Here is a 19,693-nt window from a genome sequence, read left to right on the forward strand (position 1 = left end):
ATAATGCAATCTACAAGGGATCGTCGTTATTGTAGAAAAATGAAACATGATCTGATCCTCTTGTCTTACATATTCTGTCCTCTAGACATTATTTTTTCCACAGATGATAAAAAAACGAAGAATTATGCCGGATGAGCAAATATTGTGTGGGCGTATTTGATTCCCGGGAACTTGGGTGTAACAGCTTTAAGACAAAATCATTAGTAATGCCAGACCCCATTAGACAATAAGCCAATATCCAAAATATAAAGCGTATTTTCGAAGAAAAATTCCACAATTATAGGAATAGATGGACAATTCACAAGTTTTTTAATCACTCAATTGATATGAACGAAGTGTTCGTGCATAAATCATGCCAAATCAAGGCTTAAACATCGATGATGATCACGCAATTGACCTTTTAATCAATTAATCCTTCCTGCCTCATCAGCTCATTCCGGATATCTGTTAACAAAGTTTTTAAAACATATTCTCCGCTACTCGAGGGTTTACTTGTCTGCTCCAGTATGGTTTTAGGATAAGTGTCATACAGCTTTCTTTTTATTTCTGGATGTTGTGTTAACTGTAATAAATGAAATGGGTTTTAAATCACTCTACAAAATCATGATAATTTCGAGACTAATGTATTATTTCACTAATTCGCTTGTATGAAGTTGTGGGCGGGGTGAGCCCACTAAATTATTACTACCACTAAATTTCAAGATATTTTGGACTAGACAGTTTCCATGCCTATCTTTAAAGCCCGAACATGCAAGGACAAAGTTTCAAAAGTATGTACTAGACACGATCAAATATACTTTTATTCATAAATATTTGTTCACATAAATTAATTCTAAATACAGTAATTAGTTTTTATTAATTTCACACCGCCATCTGCGTGTGTCTTGGGCAAACAAAGTAATAACAATTCGACGATGTTTCATTCTTCATGACAGGTTTTTATACGACCACAGTTTCATATGGAGGAAAATTGTCGTCGTCCTCATACATAAATTGTATGTTTATAACCCAAAGATCTCGATGCCTTTCGATATTCGCGCATATTGGGTCGTAACGTCCTGGACCGAAACTATAGAGGTCATAATTTTGGTCCGATTTTGATGAAACTTTCGAGATGACATGTATCCGACGGTAACTTTTTGGATTATGGCGTTTTTAGATTGTGGATCCTCTAGAGGTTACAACTTTTATCCGATTTTAAAAACCGTTCAAATATATCACCGATACATCCTAATGACGTTTGAGTTCGAATTTCGTGAAAATCGGATCGAGACTGCCGGACGAAATGACCGCTTTATGTACGCTAATAGTGTAAACGTAAGTACCAAGGTGGTGAACCCTCTATAAGTCACACTATTTATCCGATTATGATAAAATTTTAAATATATGTTTATATCCCATAGATCTTGGTTCCTTTAGATATTGTCACATGTTGGACCGTAACATACTGGATTATAAACCCTGGTTCTCTGCCCAAAATGTAGGCGTATCTTGCATGACAACCGCTTGTTTTATACCCCGATGTGCATAATTAAATAATAACATCGGTTTTCACATTAAAATAGTATACATATTTTTTTTACTTTTGCTGTGCCTTTAAATTGTTGGATATTTTGTGAGTTTGCAAATTTTAAATAAAACCCGAGGGCAAGTGTCTTCAAAATGAGTATTTTATATATTCAATTTATTCTATTTTGATATGGGCTGCCTAAATGTAAAACTGTTTTAAAATGCTTACCTTTGCTTGGTATGCTTGTGTCATATATTTGTCGGCGTTTTCACCAAAACATTTTATATTATCAAAGTCTGCTACTTCTCTACCACATTTCAGTATATCATTTTCCTCTGACAACTTCATTATTTTTGCTTTTGCCTTCCGAACGTTATCTTCAAACAATTCTACAAAAATAAATTGTATACATTATGTATAAGATTTAGATAAAGAGATGGTCGTTCTTGCTATAATGATTCAAAAATAGATAATGCAAAAATTGTGAGTGTTTAATTGACAACAAATAGCTTCGAAGGTCAGTCCTTTTATGGAGTGGTGTCCATTTAACGTTAACCGATTATATGGCACGGATGGTTACTTGTTCTTGGTCCCCAACAGAATCAAAACAAACATTTTATGTTTTTGAGGATGGGACTTTCAAGTACTGTAAGGCAGTTCTAGAATTGTTAGCTAATTTTACATGAAGTTACATAGACAAGGCCAGATATGTTTGCTTAACCAAGACAGAATAAATACAGTTTGAGGAATTGTAAATATATAATACGTTTGTGATATAGAAAGCGTGTCAGTTAATAAAGACGATATATAGACTTTTAGCACATTTAATCAACTCTATAGAGTGATACATCAACTTGTCGGTCGGTTGATAAATACTGACCCAAAGTCAATAATGGTATATCTGTCAAAAGTGTGCCGGGCATAATATGAAGTATATGATCTGTAATGACATAAAGGTGAAAGCGTCTTGCCGATTCTCTGGGAAAGATATTATTGTACTCGTGATTTATCCACATAAAATAACTCTGGGAAAAATACTTAATGCAGGCTTTATGCAAATTTTGTGTTAGTAGATTGCTTTAACTTTCGAAATTGCCAATAAACGACAAGACCGTGTTCAAAGCTTGTGGCGTGTTACATTGCAAACAATCGTAAGCAAGTACTAGAAGTTCAGGTTCTAAACTAAAAGAAGTAGTTCTATTTAAAATCCGTCTTCAAAACTCCAGCTCCGTCAAGATCTAAAGTCGAATATAATAGAACATGCTCGATTGCAACACCTTCCGACATTTTAAACCTTAGTCGGCAAATAGAACAACCTTCGAATTGTGACGACAGATACTGACACTGTAAAGCTAGCATAACTGTAGAACATGTACAATAACACAGTTTACTTACCCGCTTTCTTATATTCTACAAACTGAGTAACACTGCAAAATGTAACACCATCTACTTCAAATTCCCACTTATAGCCCTTACTGAGTGGAGAGCCAGCTCGAATCAACTCGTACTCCTTTGAAAGTTTCTGGGATAATTTCCTGTAATCTTTATACTTAAAAGCTTCTTCTAGTGGTTTAGATTCCGGTTCAACAGCAGCTGCTTCATCGGATGTATTATCTTCCTTGGGTTTATGAGGACTTTTCTCAACACGTGTTTCTAAGATGTCCTTTCTATTGTTTAAAACATATTTTAGGGGTTTAGTTGGGGAGGTTTTGCAACCTTCTTTATCTTTACCAATAGTTGTTTCGTGTGTTCTATCATTTCTGTAACTGCCGTTCTGTTTGTTACCCTTTGGGGTTTTGGATTTTTGTTTTTTAGTATCCTTCCATGTTTGCAAATCCTCAGGACTCTTACGATCCACTCGTCGTTTTCTGTCACCATTCTCACTGTTGGTCGAATCAGGCACACCATGTATTCTGTCCTTACTTAACGCTCTCACCATATCATCTGACCATTCCGTTTCTGCTTCATTTCCTTTAGTTATTTCAAAATCGATTTCAGATCCAGAGACTAGTACTGAGGAATCCGAATTTTCTTTGGACGTGTCAAATTTCTCATGTTTATCAGTGAGCAATTGAAATCTATTACTCTCGAAACCTGCACCAACATCCTCGATCTCTTTGGGCGTTTCAGTATGATCCTGTGAACCATTTAGTTTAGACGGGCGTGCTGTGGTTTTATGGCAATTCTCCTCGTTGTTTCCCGTAGACTGATTAGAACGATTTGAAAAATGGTCATCCTTCATAATTTCATCACGGACTTCCATTAGAATGAATTCGCTCCAATGTCGCCATTTAAAAAATGGTTCTTTCAATTGATGTGGATGACGTATGATCTGCTGTCTATCTCCTTTCTGAAGATTTAGTATTGTCTTTGGAAACGAATTAATGAGTAATTGTTTGAACTCTTCATTTTGGGAAATCTGAAGAATATAGATAAAACTAAAATATTTTACTACTAAATCAGTGAAGAAAACAAGATTTTACCGTTAATATTCAATGTTTTCTTAATGCAAAGAACATCCATTAAAGACGTTCTTAAAGAGGCGTAATCCTTTATTAATTTTATATAAAAATAACGAGACAAACCTATCTAACGAAAATTTATTATTGATCTATTTAGACCACAGATATTTCCACAAATGTTTGCTGAGCTACAGCCTATACTCTGTACGATTCGTATAACAAATATGAATCCTAACACCCCATATTTCATGTGGTCAAAGATCAGTCTCCAATGCTGAATAAAATATAATCTAAAAAAATGTAACTATGAATAGTCACATTAAGGCACATCGACATGGTGAAGATATAAAAATATTATTACAACTCGTTATGTATCACATGCCTTGATAGTTAAAACATGAATATATACATAACTACCTATCCAAAATACACTCAAATTCCACGTGTGGCAAAATATATATCTGTAAATGCTTGAGAAAAAAGAAGTGTACAGTACCTTAGCTTTAACACCTTTCTTGTATATATCATTTCTTTGCTTGTGCCACTGTTTTGAAATGAAGTTAGATACCTGGCTGTTCAGTAAATCATCTGGTGTAGATATTCCAATAGCTCGTTTTTTACTTGCGTCATCTTTAAAAAAATCTGAACAGAAAATAACATATTATAAATTACATTGACATCCATGGCTGCTACCATAACATTCTGTCTAAAGAACAAAATCTACAAACTACACACTTTTATCATTTTGTTTGAGTATATAACACAACACAATGGTATGGATAATGATCACTATATACAATGTCGTGTGTATATATGATAGTGGTTGTTATCTATGCTTTAATCCAGCAATGCCCCCAAATAAACGGTGTTATGGCAGAGAGGTGTGGAAACTTAAGTAAGCAAAGGATTATAGACTGTATCATTATTATTACTGCCCATCTTGTACGGTTAACAATGTCAATGATTAAAATATATGAGATAAGTTCATGTGTTATCGGTTAACAAATATCTTAAAGTTTCTTTACTTATTTTGCCTTCCAAATTTACTCATGAATCAATCAAATATATCATTACAAACTCTCTATCACTGTATAAGGTTATCTATTACTCCAATTACACATACGGTAACGACTCGGCTAGTTCAACGGACATTGACAGGAATATCGGTAGAAACCAGGTGTCATTGTGGGGGAAGTCTGTAAGGGGTTTGAAGACACTGATCAGACGGAGGATGACCACAGCCAGGTTGAGCACCACAGCAACGAGGACCTCTTACCAACTGATGCTACTCAGGCCGACATGGAGTCAGAGCCAGATGATACAAACCCTCAAGAACAACAACAGAAAACCAACAGTACAATGGTCATCAACAGACGAAAAGAGATGGGAAGCATTTGACCAACAGATCCCACGGAACACACTGGTTGGTGATGTGCAGAGAAAGATAACATCATTATCAACAATATGCATTAGACATGGAAAGTTTTGGGGCTACAGAATGGAAGAATTGGGGGAAACCACAGGAAATACCAAACAGACACTAGCAAGATACAAAACCCAAGAACCCAGATTAATAAGATCACTAGATAGTACAGAACAGCAAGGGAATATGAAAAGATATGCCTCAGTGAGTTACGATCAATCCTGGGGGAGAAGAGGAACAACTTACTGGGAGCAGAGAGAATAAGGAAAGAGGGCAATGTTTATATCAAATCCATACAGATTTACGAAAACAACTCTTGTTAAGAAGGGCATCAGCACCTGGCCCCAACAGTATCCCATATAAAGTTGACAAGAGATGCCCAAAGATTTTGAGTCACCGGTGGAAGCTACTGAAAGTGGTATGGAGGAAAGGAAAGATTCCATCTTGTTGGCAGATGGCTGGGGATGCTTTGTATCAAAGAAGGACAACTCTGAAGGAATAAATCAATTCCGTACAATATCTCTGTTAAATGTAGAAGGGAAAATAATCTTCTTCTCAGTACTAGTCCGGAGAATGACACCATACATGAAAAAGTACAGAACGGAGGAGTGCCTGGGTTCTCCGAATGCATTGAACACACCAGCTTCCCAACATAATTAATCCACGAAGCAAAGATCAACAAGAGAGATCTCACTGTAGTATGGCTGGATTTAGCGAATGCCTATGAACCATTCCACATATGCTCATAGAGTAGGCTCTTGTACACTACCATATACCTGAACACTTCAAAGGGCTGATTAGAAGTTACTTAAATATACATTATGTAAGAGTTAAACCTGCCTACATTTCTGTAGGCCTGAAATGTTATATAAACTATTAATTAGACATTAATTAACAAAACAAGACCATGATCAACTCCCGATGGCATCGGATACTCGAGATTTTACCTAGATTAGAACGGTTCGCCATTTAAAAATTAAATTGAAAAATTATGGGAAAACGAAGCTATGTCTTGAATATACTAGTTCCAGGGTTACCACAATGGACACATCTTGTCAAAACTACAAACAGTAATAACATGGCTCAGAATTAAGTAATTTGAATGAAATTTGCAATATTTTCATGTTAAATTATCTATTTTGAGCTATATAGCAAGAATGGTCAGTTAACGTAAAGTTTTACTCTAGAAAAGTTGGGTCTGGTTTTGTGCCAATTTGATGGACCCCCCCCCCCCGCGCTTAGTCTCCGGTCTAATGGGCATGAACGTGACACTCAAAGCATGAGAAACAGAAACTAGGGGCCCAAAGACACCAGGCAACATCCAAACAGGGGCTTTATGGACAATCTCGCCATCACTCAAATACAAGCTAGGTGGATACGAAATACGTTAGAGGAAACTGCATCATGGGCAAGAATGACCTTAAAACCCAGGAAGTCGAAATCCCTTAATAAAAGGGAAGGAAAAGTTTCAAGGCAGTAAAAGCTCAAGATCCAGGATGAGAACATTCCATCTATCATTGGGAATCCAGTCAAGTGTTTAGGCACACATCAAAAGGATTGAACAGCAAGTTAATGAGGGGATTCGGAACACAGGGCTTCCTGGGAAATTCAAGGCATGGGTCTACCAGAATGGTCTCTTACCATGCATACCCTGGCCCTTGATGCTTTATGAGATATCTGTTTAAACGGTGGAGACGCATCAACAAAAACCTCAGGAATCAATGGTTGGAGAATTAAAGACTGGCAAGACAAGACTTCTCGTGACATTAAAAGATTCCAAAGATGACGAGGTGAGATTAGCAGGAGTGGAAGTATGAACAGACAGGAAGTGGCTTGTGAACAATTGCTGGGGCATAACGGGGTGACCCCTTATCTATAGAACTGTGTTGTGATATGTTCAATGATAGCATTAATGCTATACAAAGAATATTTGATTGATTGGGAAATATCGAGTAGACGATTAAAGATCGTAAAGCTATAACTAAATATTACCTAGAGTATTCGACATTAGAACCACGAATTATTGGTCCATTCAAATAAATAGTGATGTTGATATTTTATCGTGAAAATATGGGCTCTGTATCAATTATTTAAGACACAGAGAACTATTTTAAAAACAGTACAAGCCGGCGTATACTCTATGCTCTCGAGCGCGATTTATGACGAGGCGACTTCATGAAAGAGGCTATAAGCGTCAGTGCGTAAGTGGAATTTCAAAATGTACTTCCTATGTAGACTGGACTAACCAAATGAATGTGAACCAGTTTATATACATTCATATTGCATCATACGGGGACATAACCACGTTGACGGAACACTGGCTAGATTTAATAATTTTATTATACTTTGTAATAGTTCTTACCTGCTTTACAATAAAACATGTATTGGCCCAGAAAACAAAATTCAACACCATCAACAACAAACTTACTACAATGACGATTACTTAACGGTGAATCATTATCGAAGAATAAAAACTTCTCTGAACGATCTCGGCTCTCCCTGCTGTTCGAAATTTCCTTGATGGGGGTTGAATATTTGGGCTTTCTTGTATCATTGGTTCGACGAGAAACGTTTTTTTTGGCCCAAAGCTTATCACGGACATCCACCAATATCAAATCCCTCCAAAACCAGTCCTTGTTCTCACTTGTCGTTAAGAGATTTGGCCCTTGTTTTATTATATCCTGTCTCTCATATCCATTCACTTGAAGTATTTTCTTTGGATATGATTTTAGCAAAGTATTCTTTAGAGATTCATTTTGTGAAAACTGAAACAAAAAGATTATTATTTTATAAAATCATGAAAGAGTCCATTAGCTCCCGAAACCAATTGTTTAATAAACGAAACATGCACTTTAATATTACAAATAATAAGATACATGTATTTATCTTAGAAATGCTGTTGATATCGGTTTTTTCCTAGTTCTACAAATCATAGTTCATACTATATTAAATTGAAAATGGAGGGGAATAATGGGTGCCCGTTTTGATTACAACTGATGTGTTTATTCGTTTTGTCGGTAGATCAAAGTTAATATTTGTAAAAATAAAGACCAACTTCCAATGTATCTGTTGTATTCGGGATTTAATCTGTCAGGGTGCACCCACCCCAGATATGCAACACCTTATTTGGACGAAAAGCAAAGAAACGTTTTACAATAGCTAGAATAGTTTGTTGTTATTACGCCTGTCCAACCTCGTGGGTTTTCTCCGGGTTCTCCGGTTTCCTCCCACTGCTAACGACCCCTCTCTCTCTCTCTCTCTCTCTCTCACTCCCTGTTTGTTGTCATTAATCAGCTTTTTATCGTACTAATTGTTCCATTTGCATATTAATTTAGAAATTCTAAACCCCATGACATGTATTATTCTTATCCATTATTTCTCTATAACCTCATTATTTTGGTAGCCTACCAATTAAAGAATTAAAGTTTTCAAAAGTTGTATTAGAAAAATGTGGAAGATTCAATAAGTTTATCTGTGTAGGATAAAGCACGAGGCTGAGGTTATGCTGGGGAAAGAAAGACTGAAGAAAATAACTCGAGAAAAAGAAAAGCCGGGGCCGACAGGCCGAGGTTTTTCTTTCGAGGTTTTTTTTCTGAAGTCTTTCTTCCCCAGCATAACCGAAGTCGAGGACTTTGTCTTGCTTATAAACCGTCTATGTTTATATGTTCGTAAAATGAGACTATTCGAGAATTCCAGGAAGAAAACCTTATATCATGTTTTCTTATAGAAAATAAAAACCTATCCTGGAAGAATAACCCGATACAGGTTTAAAGTAAAACTTTCAGAAGAATAACCCCAAATTCCCCTGTATATATTCAAAGCGGCCCCGACTCTCGGGCAAGTTATTCCAGGCATAGAATATACCGACAAACATCAAAGAGATTTACTGTTAAAGGTTTATAAGTGACCATAATATTGTATGTTTTAATCCCGTACAAAGGCTAGGCGTGGTTATTTTTAGTAAATTAATAACTCTATTGCTGCTTTAATAAACTCAGATTCAAACAATACCTTGGCTTCAAATCCTATCTTATAGCTAACTTGGCTTTCCTCATACCACGTATCTTCATCATAATTATCTACCTTGTCTTCTATATCATATAATTCACGGGCGGATTTTATACTTAGCGCCTTCTCCATCTGAACTCTGTCTTTAAATAACGCTGAAAAGATGAAAACAAATGTTACAATTCAATTTGCTGAGATCGACCATATTAAAAACGATAGAATAGTGTTACATGTGGATTGGCGAGCCGGATGGACATTTTAATTCAAATGTACATTCTCATTTATAATATTTACCCAACAGAGGTTCAGTAGCAATTTTTACAAAACCTGGATACCGTACCTATGCAGATAGATGGGCGTTATAAGAAATATATCATCTTATACCTACCTGCTTTTCTATAGAACACATAATGTTCTACCGAATAGAACGTTTTATCATCCACAATAAAGTCACAAGGATATTCTGAATGAAATGGTGATTCCATCCCCCAATAGAACACATACTTATTAGAATTGGGTTCTCTCTGTTTATCCTTGAATCTCCTTCTTTTTGTTGTCTCGAATTCCCTCTGATCACTTTGTAGAGTAGGGATGGTGGGTTCTTTTATTTGACTTTCTTTCATCATTAGTTCATCTCGCACATTTGTCAGAATTTGTCCTAGCAAATTTCGTCCCCTCCAACAGTCTTTATGTAAAGCTCCTGGGTCCTGTTTGGAGAGCCCTATGCCCCATCTCGTGTCACTGGAACTACATTTCACTAATAACCTTGGGTAAGTTGTAAACAAACTTTCTTTTAAATATTTGTTCTGCGAAAACTTAAAAATAAAATGATATATATTTTATACGCACACCCCTTTGAAATTGAAGGGGCTTTGACGAAGATCGGCGTACGCCATTAAGTGTCAGGATTTGTCTTAGCAAATTCCGCCCCCTTCAACAATCTTTCTGTAATGCACTAGGGTCATATGTGGCATATACGGAGTAACCTATGCCCCATCTCGTGCCACTCGGAATACGTGTCAAATAAACTCTGTTTTACAACTTTTAACCATTCGTTCTGGGAAAACTTAAAAATAAAATTATATATATTTTATACGTACACCCCTTTAAAATGAAAGGGGATTTAACGAAGAAGGTCGTACGTCGTTCAGTGTGGCTGTGTTTCCGCCTACTCTTCATCGTATTCCATCTTTCCCGGCCAGCGCCGCGACCTCCTGGTTAGTAAGCACCCTACTCACTGATCAACCGTGGCTCCCAAAATACACCCTGATTAAACATTCACAGCCACTTAATTATAGTACCGTAAGTGTAGTAAAGACGAATGAGTTGATAATGATCGTAATCATGTGATGTGGAATGTACCAACGTAACACGCATTCCCATTGGCAGATGTCTCAAAATAAGTCAGCATACTCTGCCATTCAAATAGGAATATTTCCTTGTAAACCGTAATAGCTTATATCTAAATTTAGCATGCAGTGCGAGAGTAGGGGTTCTAATGGTAATGCAATCTTTGACATGAATGATTGTTGCCACTGCCCTATTTGTGGTGTAAAATACGACTCGGTTCAATATTGTGGTGTAAAATACGACTCGGTTCAATATTGTTATTTTCTGAATCCACCATTATCCCTCGGTGTTAAAAGAACGTCTTCGATTTGATTTTTCAAATACAATATATTCTGAAGTGGACTGATTAGTAATTAATATAAACATTACTCTTGTAAAAATTCGAATGGACAAAAATAAAAAAAGGTCGAATATTTCATGGTATTTACCAAGTTCTATGTGTATGTGTTGATCGAGAAATATTCTAGTGTGGTTTCCCCTTGTCAGTGTTGTAGGACAGTGTCTCATTGTACGGGTGGGATGAAAAACCAAGTTCACGTGTACACGTTGGCGTGCACGTTGAAGCATGTTGAACAGTTGTCAATATTACAAGTCATTTATAGCACGCTTCATTCGTTAACAGGTTTAACCCCTCGGCCTTCGGCCTCTGGTTAAACCTGTTAACTCATGAAAGCCGTGCAATAAATATAACGTATTTCATTTCGTGTATGTGTTCTGTGTGACTATAAACAGAAGCATGGTGTAATATTGCAGACAGCTTCAGGGATTTTATTCACTGAGAGGTTTTTTTTACAACGTTTCACTAACGGCGAGGGTACACTCATTCAAATGTTATCAATAAAGATGCATGCATTCCTATATGTTGCTTAATAGAATGCTTGTAAAAGATGGTGTATTTTATTTTCCGACCTGTGATAATGTCCTGTGTGAATAAATATTTCACGTTTACCGAATTACATGTTGGAACGGCTTAATAGATTACTTAAACATACATTATGCAAGAGCTAAATCTGTCTATTGCAGGTCTTTCTTTTGGTCTGAAATGTTATCTAAATTATTAATTAGACATTAATTAACCTATCCAGACCATAATCAACTCTAGATGGCATCGCTAGCCTGCGATCTCTAGTGGATTATGAGCCGATTTACTGCATAACTTTCCTTCACGATTTATCGATTAAATCGATAATCGAGACTATGCTGTTTAACGTACTGACTTTCGTAATGATGACCAAGGCTAGTCGGAAATTTCAACCGCTTAGTTCCCGGTTCATAGTGTATCAATTTGAATGAAATTTTCGGCAAATCGCCTTTACATTATCTAGTTTTTAACTATTATAGTGAGAACTGCCAACTTGTTATCGAATCTCCCATAATGTATCTTTAAGCTATAACTCTTGTCAATGCATTTGTAAGGAAAGGCGTATATAATTCTATCATCGAGAACTCTTCAACTTTAATCTATATAGTAATGTATACCTTAGCAAGATTTGCTGTTTTAACTTTATCTACTGCATATTCCATCCATGGTATGTCTTCAAAATTCTTCACTTTCCGTCCCAGATGTTTTATTTCATCAGGATCCGTTGCCTTCAAAACCTTCTCTTTTATGATTTCGTCTTCAAATACAACTTTCGTAAAAAGAAAATAAACAATTTGTATAGAGTTTGTATAAATTAAGATCAAAACGCAAGATGACACAAATTATTTTGTAATCTATAAATTACATCTATAGCTTTTACAATAGTATCATTGTGGTAACGCCAAGTTTCGTAAATGTATCCCGCAATATCAATTCTATATCCGTTTCTCAACACTCAATCGGGAACTGATTAATGATATTATCCCTAGAGTATAATTAGGTCATCAGTTCGTAAAACACAATTGATATAGTATTTCTAATGACATATAAAAATAAAATGTCCCTTATATACACACTTTCATTTCTTTTGCTATCGCCGCACGTTGAGCTTTTCGGAAATGTATAGTTTCGATTTCGGTTTAGCCGACCTTTAAGTCGAAATAGAAAACCCCACCCAGGAGAAGAATACTAATCAGAAGATAGGTTGCTAGGCAACAAAACAAACGCCCACAACAGCTAAATCGTCCATGCAGTCGACAAGTGTTGTCACATATTTATGCTTTGGTAGGTAATGGAAGCATTTACAAGAAACTGATATCACTTTCATACACGTCGAATGTTCACAAGGAGGTTTAACAAAGTGAAACAAGGGTCGTAACTGTAGTTATTAACAGAAATCCCTCAATTTACAAAAATTGTTGAAATTCGACGGGCTTTTTCGTTTTACTAATTTAAATACTGCATATAAATTTCATACAGATATGATGATGACTTTTGTCGTTCGGGCGTTCAAAAGGTTAAAAAAATATAGACTTCTTCGTTTTACTATTCTAAATAATGCATATAAATTTCATACGAATCATAAGGTAACTTTTGTCATTAGAGCTTTCACAAGGAGTTCAACAAAATGAAACAAGGGCCATAACTGTAGAAGTTCTTAACGGAAATTGCTGAAATTCAATACGATTCTTCGTGTTACTAATTTGAATATTACATGTTATTTTGGGGTGGGGTCGTTGTGCATGCCAACTGCCAAGATAATATTTAAGCTTAGCCTACTACCATCGCGCAGGCGTGGTCTACCATCCCGTTGCCAGGTAATCCGGGCACCGTAGCATCAATGTCATACACAAACCAATGATAAATACTTTTTAATGACACCCTTTACGTTTCGTAGCTAATAAATTACCTGCTTTACTAAACATCATATACTGTTCAGCGCAGGAGAACTCCATACCATCCACCTCGAACCGACATTTGTGATGTTGACTAAATGGCGAATCTCTTCCATAAAATAATTCATATTGGTCGACCATTCTGCTTCTTCAAGTCCTCCTTGTACTTTAGAACCGATAACATAATGTTGTGAAATCCTACTTTCACTTTAAGTATGACTGATAAAAGGCAGTTCCCAGAAAACTATGGTGTTCTGTTTCAGCCACTTCCCGCGTCGCTCTTATCAATGTTAAACTATAGAGAAAAAAGCGACGTCGACTTTACAACACGAAGTTGAACCTGAAATCGGTAAGTTTTTTGGTTTTGTTTTCATTATAAATTATTATTTGATACTTATATCCTAATATATTGTTTTTCCCAGACATTTTGTACTGGTAGCTGACATTCATTCCAATATTTCATTTAGTGATTATAGATTGCATGTCTGGGTTAAATAATGCAGAAGTGAACGTCATCTTGGATTCTTTCAACATCTTTTAATCTGATTTCCTCGGTGTTTGCTACGTAAAGGGCGACGCGTCGCTTTTTGAAGGCCAACGTCGTGTTAAAAAGTCGATGTCGTCTTTTTTTCTCGATAGCTTAACATTTTAAAAAAAAAACCGACGCGCAGCGCGAATTTTGCGTCGCGAGTCACGCGTCGCTTTTTTTAAGGGCGACACCATATAGAACACCATAGAAAATGTACCAAATAAATATTTTTACAATTCACAATATTCTACTTTTAATTTCGTTTTCATTGTAGAGCAGCTCACCAAATATTCCCTGAAAAACACTCATGGAGCACATGCAGGACAAAAATGTACGGGCTTCCCTAATCGACAGTGTTATTTTTAGTCTTTCTCTCCCTCTCCCCCCCCCCCCTTGCATGGCGATTTTTGTGGACTTTTTGGTGTAAAATCGAAAATACATTTTCTGCCAGTTTTTGGTGAATATTCATGATTTTAAGGCGGAAGGATACAAAAGTTGAGAGGTTGGTTAGGTTGAAATGTGTGGCGGAAAATTGAGAGGTCAGCATTCCATTAATAGTTTCATCTTTCACCGACTCCATACTGATAAGCAGTGAATATTCGCTAGTCCGCTAAAATCACTAATAGGGATTACATTGGTGCGGTTAATGAGCTCGCAATATTAACTTGTTTCTTCGTTCAAATTAAATTCTAGAACATTTACTTGACGTATACGAAAAATAAATAAAGGTGTTTGAAGTATACCTAGAAAAAAAATATTTCGTTTTTAGTGTACATGGGTAGATGAAATGAGTAAAAGACACCAATATCCCTGGACCGGTATCGACGGCCCAGGGCATCAATCAAAGACGGGAATAAGAGAAGGCCGTAGCGCCGCTGTACGGGCAAATTGTCCGTTATAGCACACTGCGTGGAATATTCCAGTCTTGGTTAGCACGAGTGGGCAGAATAATAGGGTGTTAAACGCCATTTGGTATCATCTATATTTTCTGCACTGAGTTGAGTAATATTTATTTGTAGGGTAGACCTATGTAAGATTCTGGAGTATGTGTAGGCCTAGTTTATTGCTTCACGTCTATATCAAAATATAAACAAAATGCCACAAACAAATGGTTTTATTTTGCAAAGAATATTACATAAAATTTAAATATTACTAAACAATTCATACGTTTTTAATTTATCAAAATAAAGATGAAAACAAAATAGGAGTTTTATTAAATTCAAATTTAAATATGATCTGTCAAAATGTTTAAAAAAAAGTATTAGCTACACGGTCACAGTCACGCATATTAAACTAATAAAGATATGACATGAGGCTAAAAATATGCCCTCATGCGCCATTGGCATTTGTAGCTAAAATATCAAATTTCTTACGACTTAATCCGCGTTAATAGGTACTCAGATTGATTATTTAACATTTAATTAAGAAAACAAAATCAAAACAGCCACTTTACATAATGTCCTGACTTGAATTCAATCGGATTTAAACTATCCATCAGGTTTTTCCGCTACCAATAAAAGATGGCGGCGTCTTGTTTGAGCAGCATATTCTAAGATCTATAAAATTTCACTTCCACATATCTATGTAAACACTGAACGGAACTGAACCGTTTGCAAGTCTTAGTGATTCCCCTTGCTTAAAATGGCGCATCACGACTTGAACTATACTTGAGCACTATTTTCAGGCAATCGAACAGCAAAGTAGAATCGTTTTGTTAGCCTAGGCAATATTCTATCAAATGTAAATTTGACGATATACAGAATGATCAAACTGTAGGGTAGGTGAGATTTAACATGTACAGTACGAGCCGTGTGAGACGCACGGTCGAAAGATTAAGACAATGAGCAATCAATAGAAAAATCGTAGTAGCGATAATAAAATAGTAAACACTGCCCGAAACCGTTGAACGACTTCAGGGGAAACAACTCTTAATTTTCGTCATGGGTTCGCACTACGGATTCTAACCCTTTTCATTAATCTAATAATCTAATAATAAACAAAACAAAAACTGCATGTAAAAGGCGAGAAAATATAAGAGGGAATAGATATATTTATAAATAACTGACACAATTACGGTGTGAGGTCAATATTATTACATAACATTAGAAATCTCGTCTTAAATGATCGGAATAAAGCTGGTTATTTCATAACACTAAATTATTTACAAATGTTGAATATCTTTAAAAATTTGTTTCTTTTCAACACCAGTGCGCAAAATTAAAAATATGTAGATTCATCAATCAATTAAATCTTCATCTCGCATGAGTTGGTCACGTACATCAGTGAGGGCATATCCTAGAAGATTTTTACCCCTCCATGTTTTCGAATCCCAAGCCTTTTCATTTTTTCCAGACATTCCTATTCCCCACCGCCTATCTCTTGGACTGGCTTCCACTAGAATTTTAGGATAAGTGTCAAATAACTCTTTCTGTAAATCTTTGTTCTGTGAAAACTGCAAAACACAAAGTCATTTGTTAACATATCATGAGAAAATAGATGTTGCTAGTGATTGAAATAAATGTATTTACTGTCGTGGTCTTTAATTATTGATGAAAACGACACATCACGAAAAAATTTTGGACCAAAGATAGAGCTATAGTCAATGACTCAATGCATTAATCAGCAGGACTTTGTTGGTGAGAAATACAAAAAAAATCTGGATCTTTTTTAAACACCTATATAGTTCATCAACATCGATGTTTCTGTATTTATAGTAGTGGTGGATGTTATGCACGAGGCAGAGTATGCTTTACACAATTCTTTGCAATCGGAAGTCGGTTACATTGCCACGTTCCCCTAGCGCGCTTCATGCACTATTACATATTTAGACATATTCCCCTGAAAATACCACGCTTATATCGACGATACTATATTTTATTTGGCAAAAAGAGCGCTTTCTAACAATCGATGGTAAATATACAATTATACGAACTATATTGTTTGCGGTGCATCAATGATCAAGCCAGCTTGGAAAGAAAATTGAATACCGGTGCTAGCGAAGGCAACTTCAACCACAGATGTAAATACTCCAATTCCATAGAGCAATATTTACCATCTTGTGGTCCACGACAACGAAGCCCGCAAAGGAATTAGAATGTAAATTGCCGACTGGACAATACATATTGTTTCGCGCATATTTATTTCATAATTAAATTTATTAGATTAAAGGGAGCATTTCATATTTTCTCAACTCACTATTATACGATCAAAGGTATCATTCTCCCACTTATAAATCCTTGACCCCAGAAATAATAACACAATAACCTCCCTTATTTTTCTATCCCCCCCCCCCATAGAATAGCTATCTTCAAACTTTTGAATTTGAAGTTGAAAATGATATTTTTGCCAATTTCTCAACTGGCAATAGTGAATTATAGGATTAATAGGATTATTCTTTAACAAGGTAGGACTGTTTATAGATACCATCTATTTTAAGGCTTTATTTTAATACATTTTAAAAATATAACTGAAAAATATGAAATTGAAACTTTAAGATGACCCATGGGAATTTACATCCCTGCATTAGAGAAATTTCCTTTCGGTTTTACCTTAGCAGCATTTCCCCTTTTTACAATATCAACAGCCTTCTCGTTCCATTTGTCTAGATCAAAGTTCTTTACCTTTCGTCCGCAACGTTTCATCTCCACTGGCTGCGTGGATTCTAATATGGTTTTCTTCATTATTTCATCACCAAAAGTAACTAAAGTAAATGCAGAAGAAATATAAGATTAACATGGCATACATTGTATCAATAGCAATTATATTTATAATTTTCCCAAAAAAGTTATTAGCGCACTTCCCGCAAATTGAATTTAAGGCAATAAATTCTCCCCTGAGTGCTATTTCAATAAAAGGTTACATACTCTACTCTTTTCAATCATTACCTACCTACAAATTCACACGAAACAAACAGTTCTTCTCTGAAATGGGGTATAAACGTAATTTAGACGAATTTTACTTGATTGAAATTGATCGCGAAAACGTTATTTCTAATTTTGAAATGATAGGCTAATCGTTTCTTTAACAGAAGAATTGAATTCAATCTTCATATTACAACATCCTTTAAACGGGTCGATTCTCGCGAATTGAGAATATTGATCGGAAATATAAAACCGACAGTTTGGCCTACAGTAAACCGCGTCCCCACAACTAAACAGGACTGTGACAGTTCTCGGAACTATGAATACTTATTAACCGAGACTATACTATTTCTTTCGACGCATTATCCAGGAACTAACCTGCTTTCATATACATCATATATTGTTCCGCACAACAGAACTTCACACCATCAATCTCAAATTCACATTTATGATGTTGACTAATTACGGACGCCTTTCCATAAAAATAGACATAACGATCCTTTCCTTTCAGATCATCTTTTGATAACAGCCGATAGTTTGTTTCATCACTAGTTTCACTTTCACTTACACTGTCCCCATTCACTTCCTTGTCACTGTCAATCACATCAACATTTTTCTCTGTCATTTTGGTGTTACTTGTTTACTGGTTTACCTTCAGAAAGGATTAGCCTTTACCTCCTGTCTTAGTGGATTTTTGTACATGTAAGCATTAGGCTATCGTTACACACGACTGTGCAATTTGAATAGGTTTTATTTATAGCCTATGGCTTTACTATAATATCCATATAGGTCAGTACGTTATACAAAAGGGTTGTCGAAAGCGTTATGGGTAAGATCTTGTCCTCATATTGCTTGTATTTACAAGTTGGCGGTTTATCTCGTGGATAATTCTATACTGACGTACTGTTACGTTCGGGTCATTATTAGTACACAGTAGCCAACAAACAATCCCGGATGTTTTACGAGTTTTCAAAACCTTTGTTTCCTTGTCAAAAATTGGTCAATGGGAGATAACTCCATTTTTATAAGGAGTCGTTAATTGGGATTAGACTAGTAATTCCCTCCCAATTACCGTCAATGTCACATCCTTAACCTGTAACATTTTGAAAACAGTCATCTGATGAAAATATTGAAAGACATTGATCATTCTAATTTTTTGTTACGCCCGATCAAAGGATCTATGGGCTATGGCGTAATTTTTGAACATGATTTCCCTAAATTCATGTCTGATTATTTCCCGATCCTTCCACCCCTAAACACGGCTTCTCATCAAAACCTGGCAGAGAATGTAAAGTCAAACAGTCTTCTTCAAATTTAAATTTTAAAAAAGTCAACAATAATTGCAAGACATCTTTGTTATTGTACAAAAATGAAGCATGATCTGATCCTCTAGTTTTAGATTTTGTTTCCTCTTTGCTATTTTTTATAAATATCTTCGAGTCCACAGATGATAAAATAGAAGCATTATCGAGGATGAGTCTATGTTGTGTGGGTGTTTGTGGTGTCTGGGGTCTTAAGTGCAACAGTGTTTTAGGTAAAGTCAATAGTAAAGCCAGATCCCACGATACGCAGACCGTCCGCGACACCTATGTCTTTGGCAAAAGAGAGTGAGAGAAATAGGGTTTAACGTCCACTCAATACAAACTAGGTCATTTCGGGACTAACAAATGTTTCAATTTTATTTCCATAATTAGCTTGCGCGTAGGGGTCTTTAGCAGTGGGAGGAAACCGGAGGACCCGGAGAAAACCCACGAGGTTGGACAGGCGACTCTACTCCTTGTCACGTACAACTAG

The 19,693-nt window shown here is 35.9% G+C and overlaps 2 protein-coding genes across 2 annotated transcripts in view; both read right to left on the reverse strand.

The window, feature by feature from the left end:
* Positions 1-237: 237 nt before the first annotated feature.
* The window catches only part of LOC126817334 (uncharacterized), a 32,701-nt gene continuing 13,245 nt past the window's right edge, over positions 238-19,693 (reverse strand). Inside the window, exons 5-9 of the mRNA XM_056100303.1 lie at positions 7,758-8,160; positions 4,469-4,614; positions 2,906-3,929; positions 1,739-1,899; positions 238-562 (exon numbers count right to left, since the gene is read on the reverse strand). Of these exons, the coding sequence (XP_055956278.1) occupies positions 401-562; positions 1,739-1,899; positions 2,906-3,929; positions 4,469-4,614; positions 7,758-8,160 (1,896 nt within the window). The 3' untranslated portion in view covers positions 238-400. The remainder of the gene's footprint in view (positions 563-1,738; positions 1,900-2,905; positions 3,930-4,468; positions 4,615-7,757; positions 8,161-19,693) is intronic.
* On the reverse strand, positions 15,139-18,939 carry LOC126817337 (uncharacterized). Its single transcript, XM_050544218.2, has 3 exons — positions 18,278-18,939; positions 17,588-17,739; positions 15,139-16,491 (listed from the first exon to the last, which is right to left on the reverse strand). Exons 1-3 carry the CDS (start codon positions 18,522-18,524, stop codon positions 16,276-16,278), a joined length of 615 nt encoding a protein of 204 aa, XP_050400175.2. The 5' UTR covers positions 18,525-18,939; the 3' UTR covers positions 15,139-16,275.

The sequence above is a fragment of the Patella vulgata genome, chromosome 4 (genome assembly GCF_932274485.2).
Source record: "Patella vulgata chromosome 4, xgPatVulg1.2, whole genome shotgun sequence".
Classification (NCBI taxonomy): Eukaryota; Metazoa; Mollusca; class Gastropoda; family Patellidae; genus Patella; species Patella vulgata.

Coding starts and splice junctions, on each gene's coding strand:
- LOC126817337 (XM_050544218.2), bottom strand. CDS start 18,524: ATGACAGAGAAAAATGTTGATGTGATTGACAGTGACAAGGAAGTGAAT. Junction 17,740..18,277: donor TATGATGTATATGAAAGCAG/GTTAGTTCCTGG, acceptor CATTTACTTTAG/TTACTTTTGGTGATGAAATA. Junction 16,492..17,587: donor AAAGGGGAAATGCTGCTAAG/GTAAAACCGAAA, acceptor TGTGTTTTGCAG/TTTTCACAGAACAAAGATTT.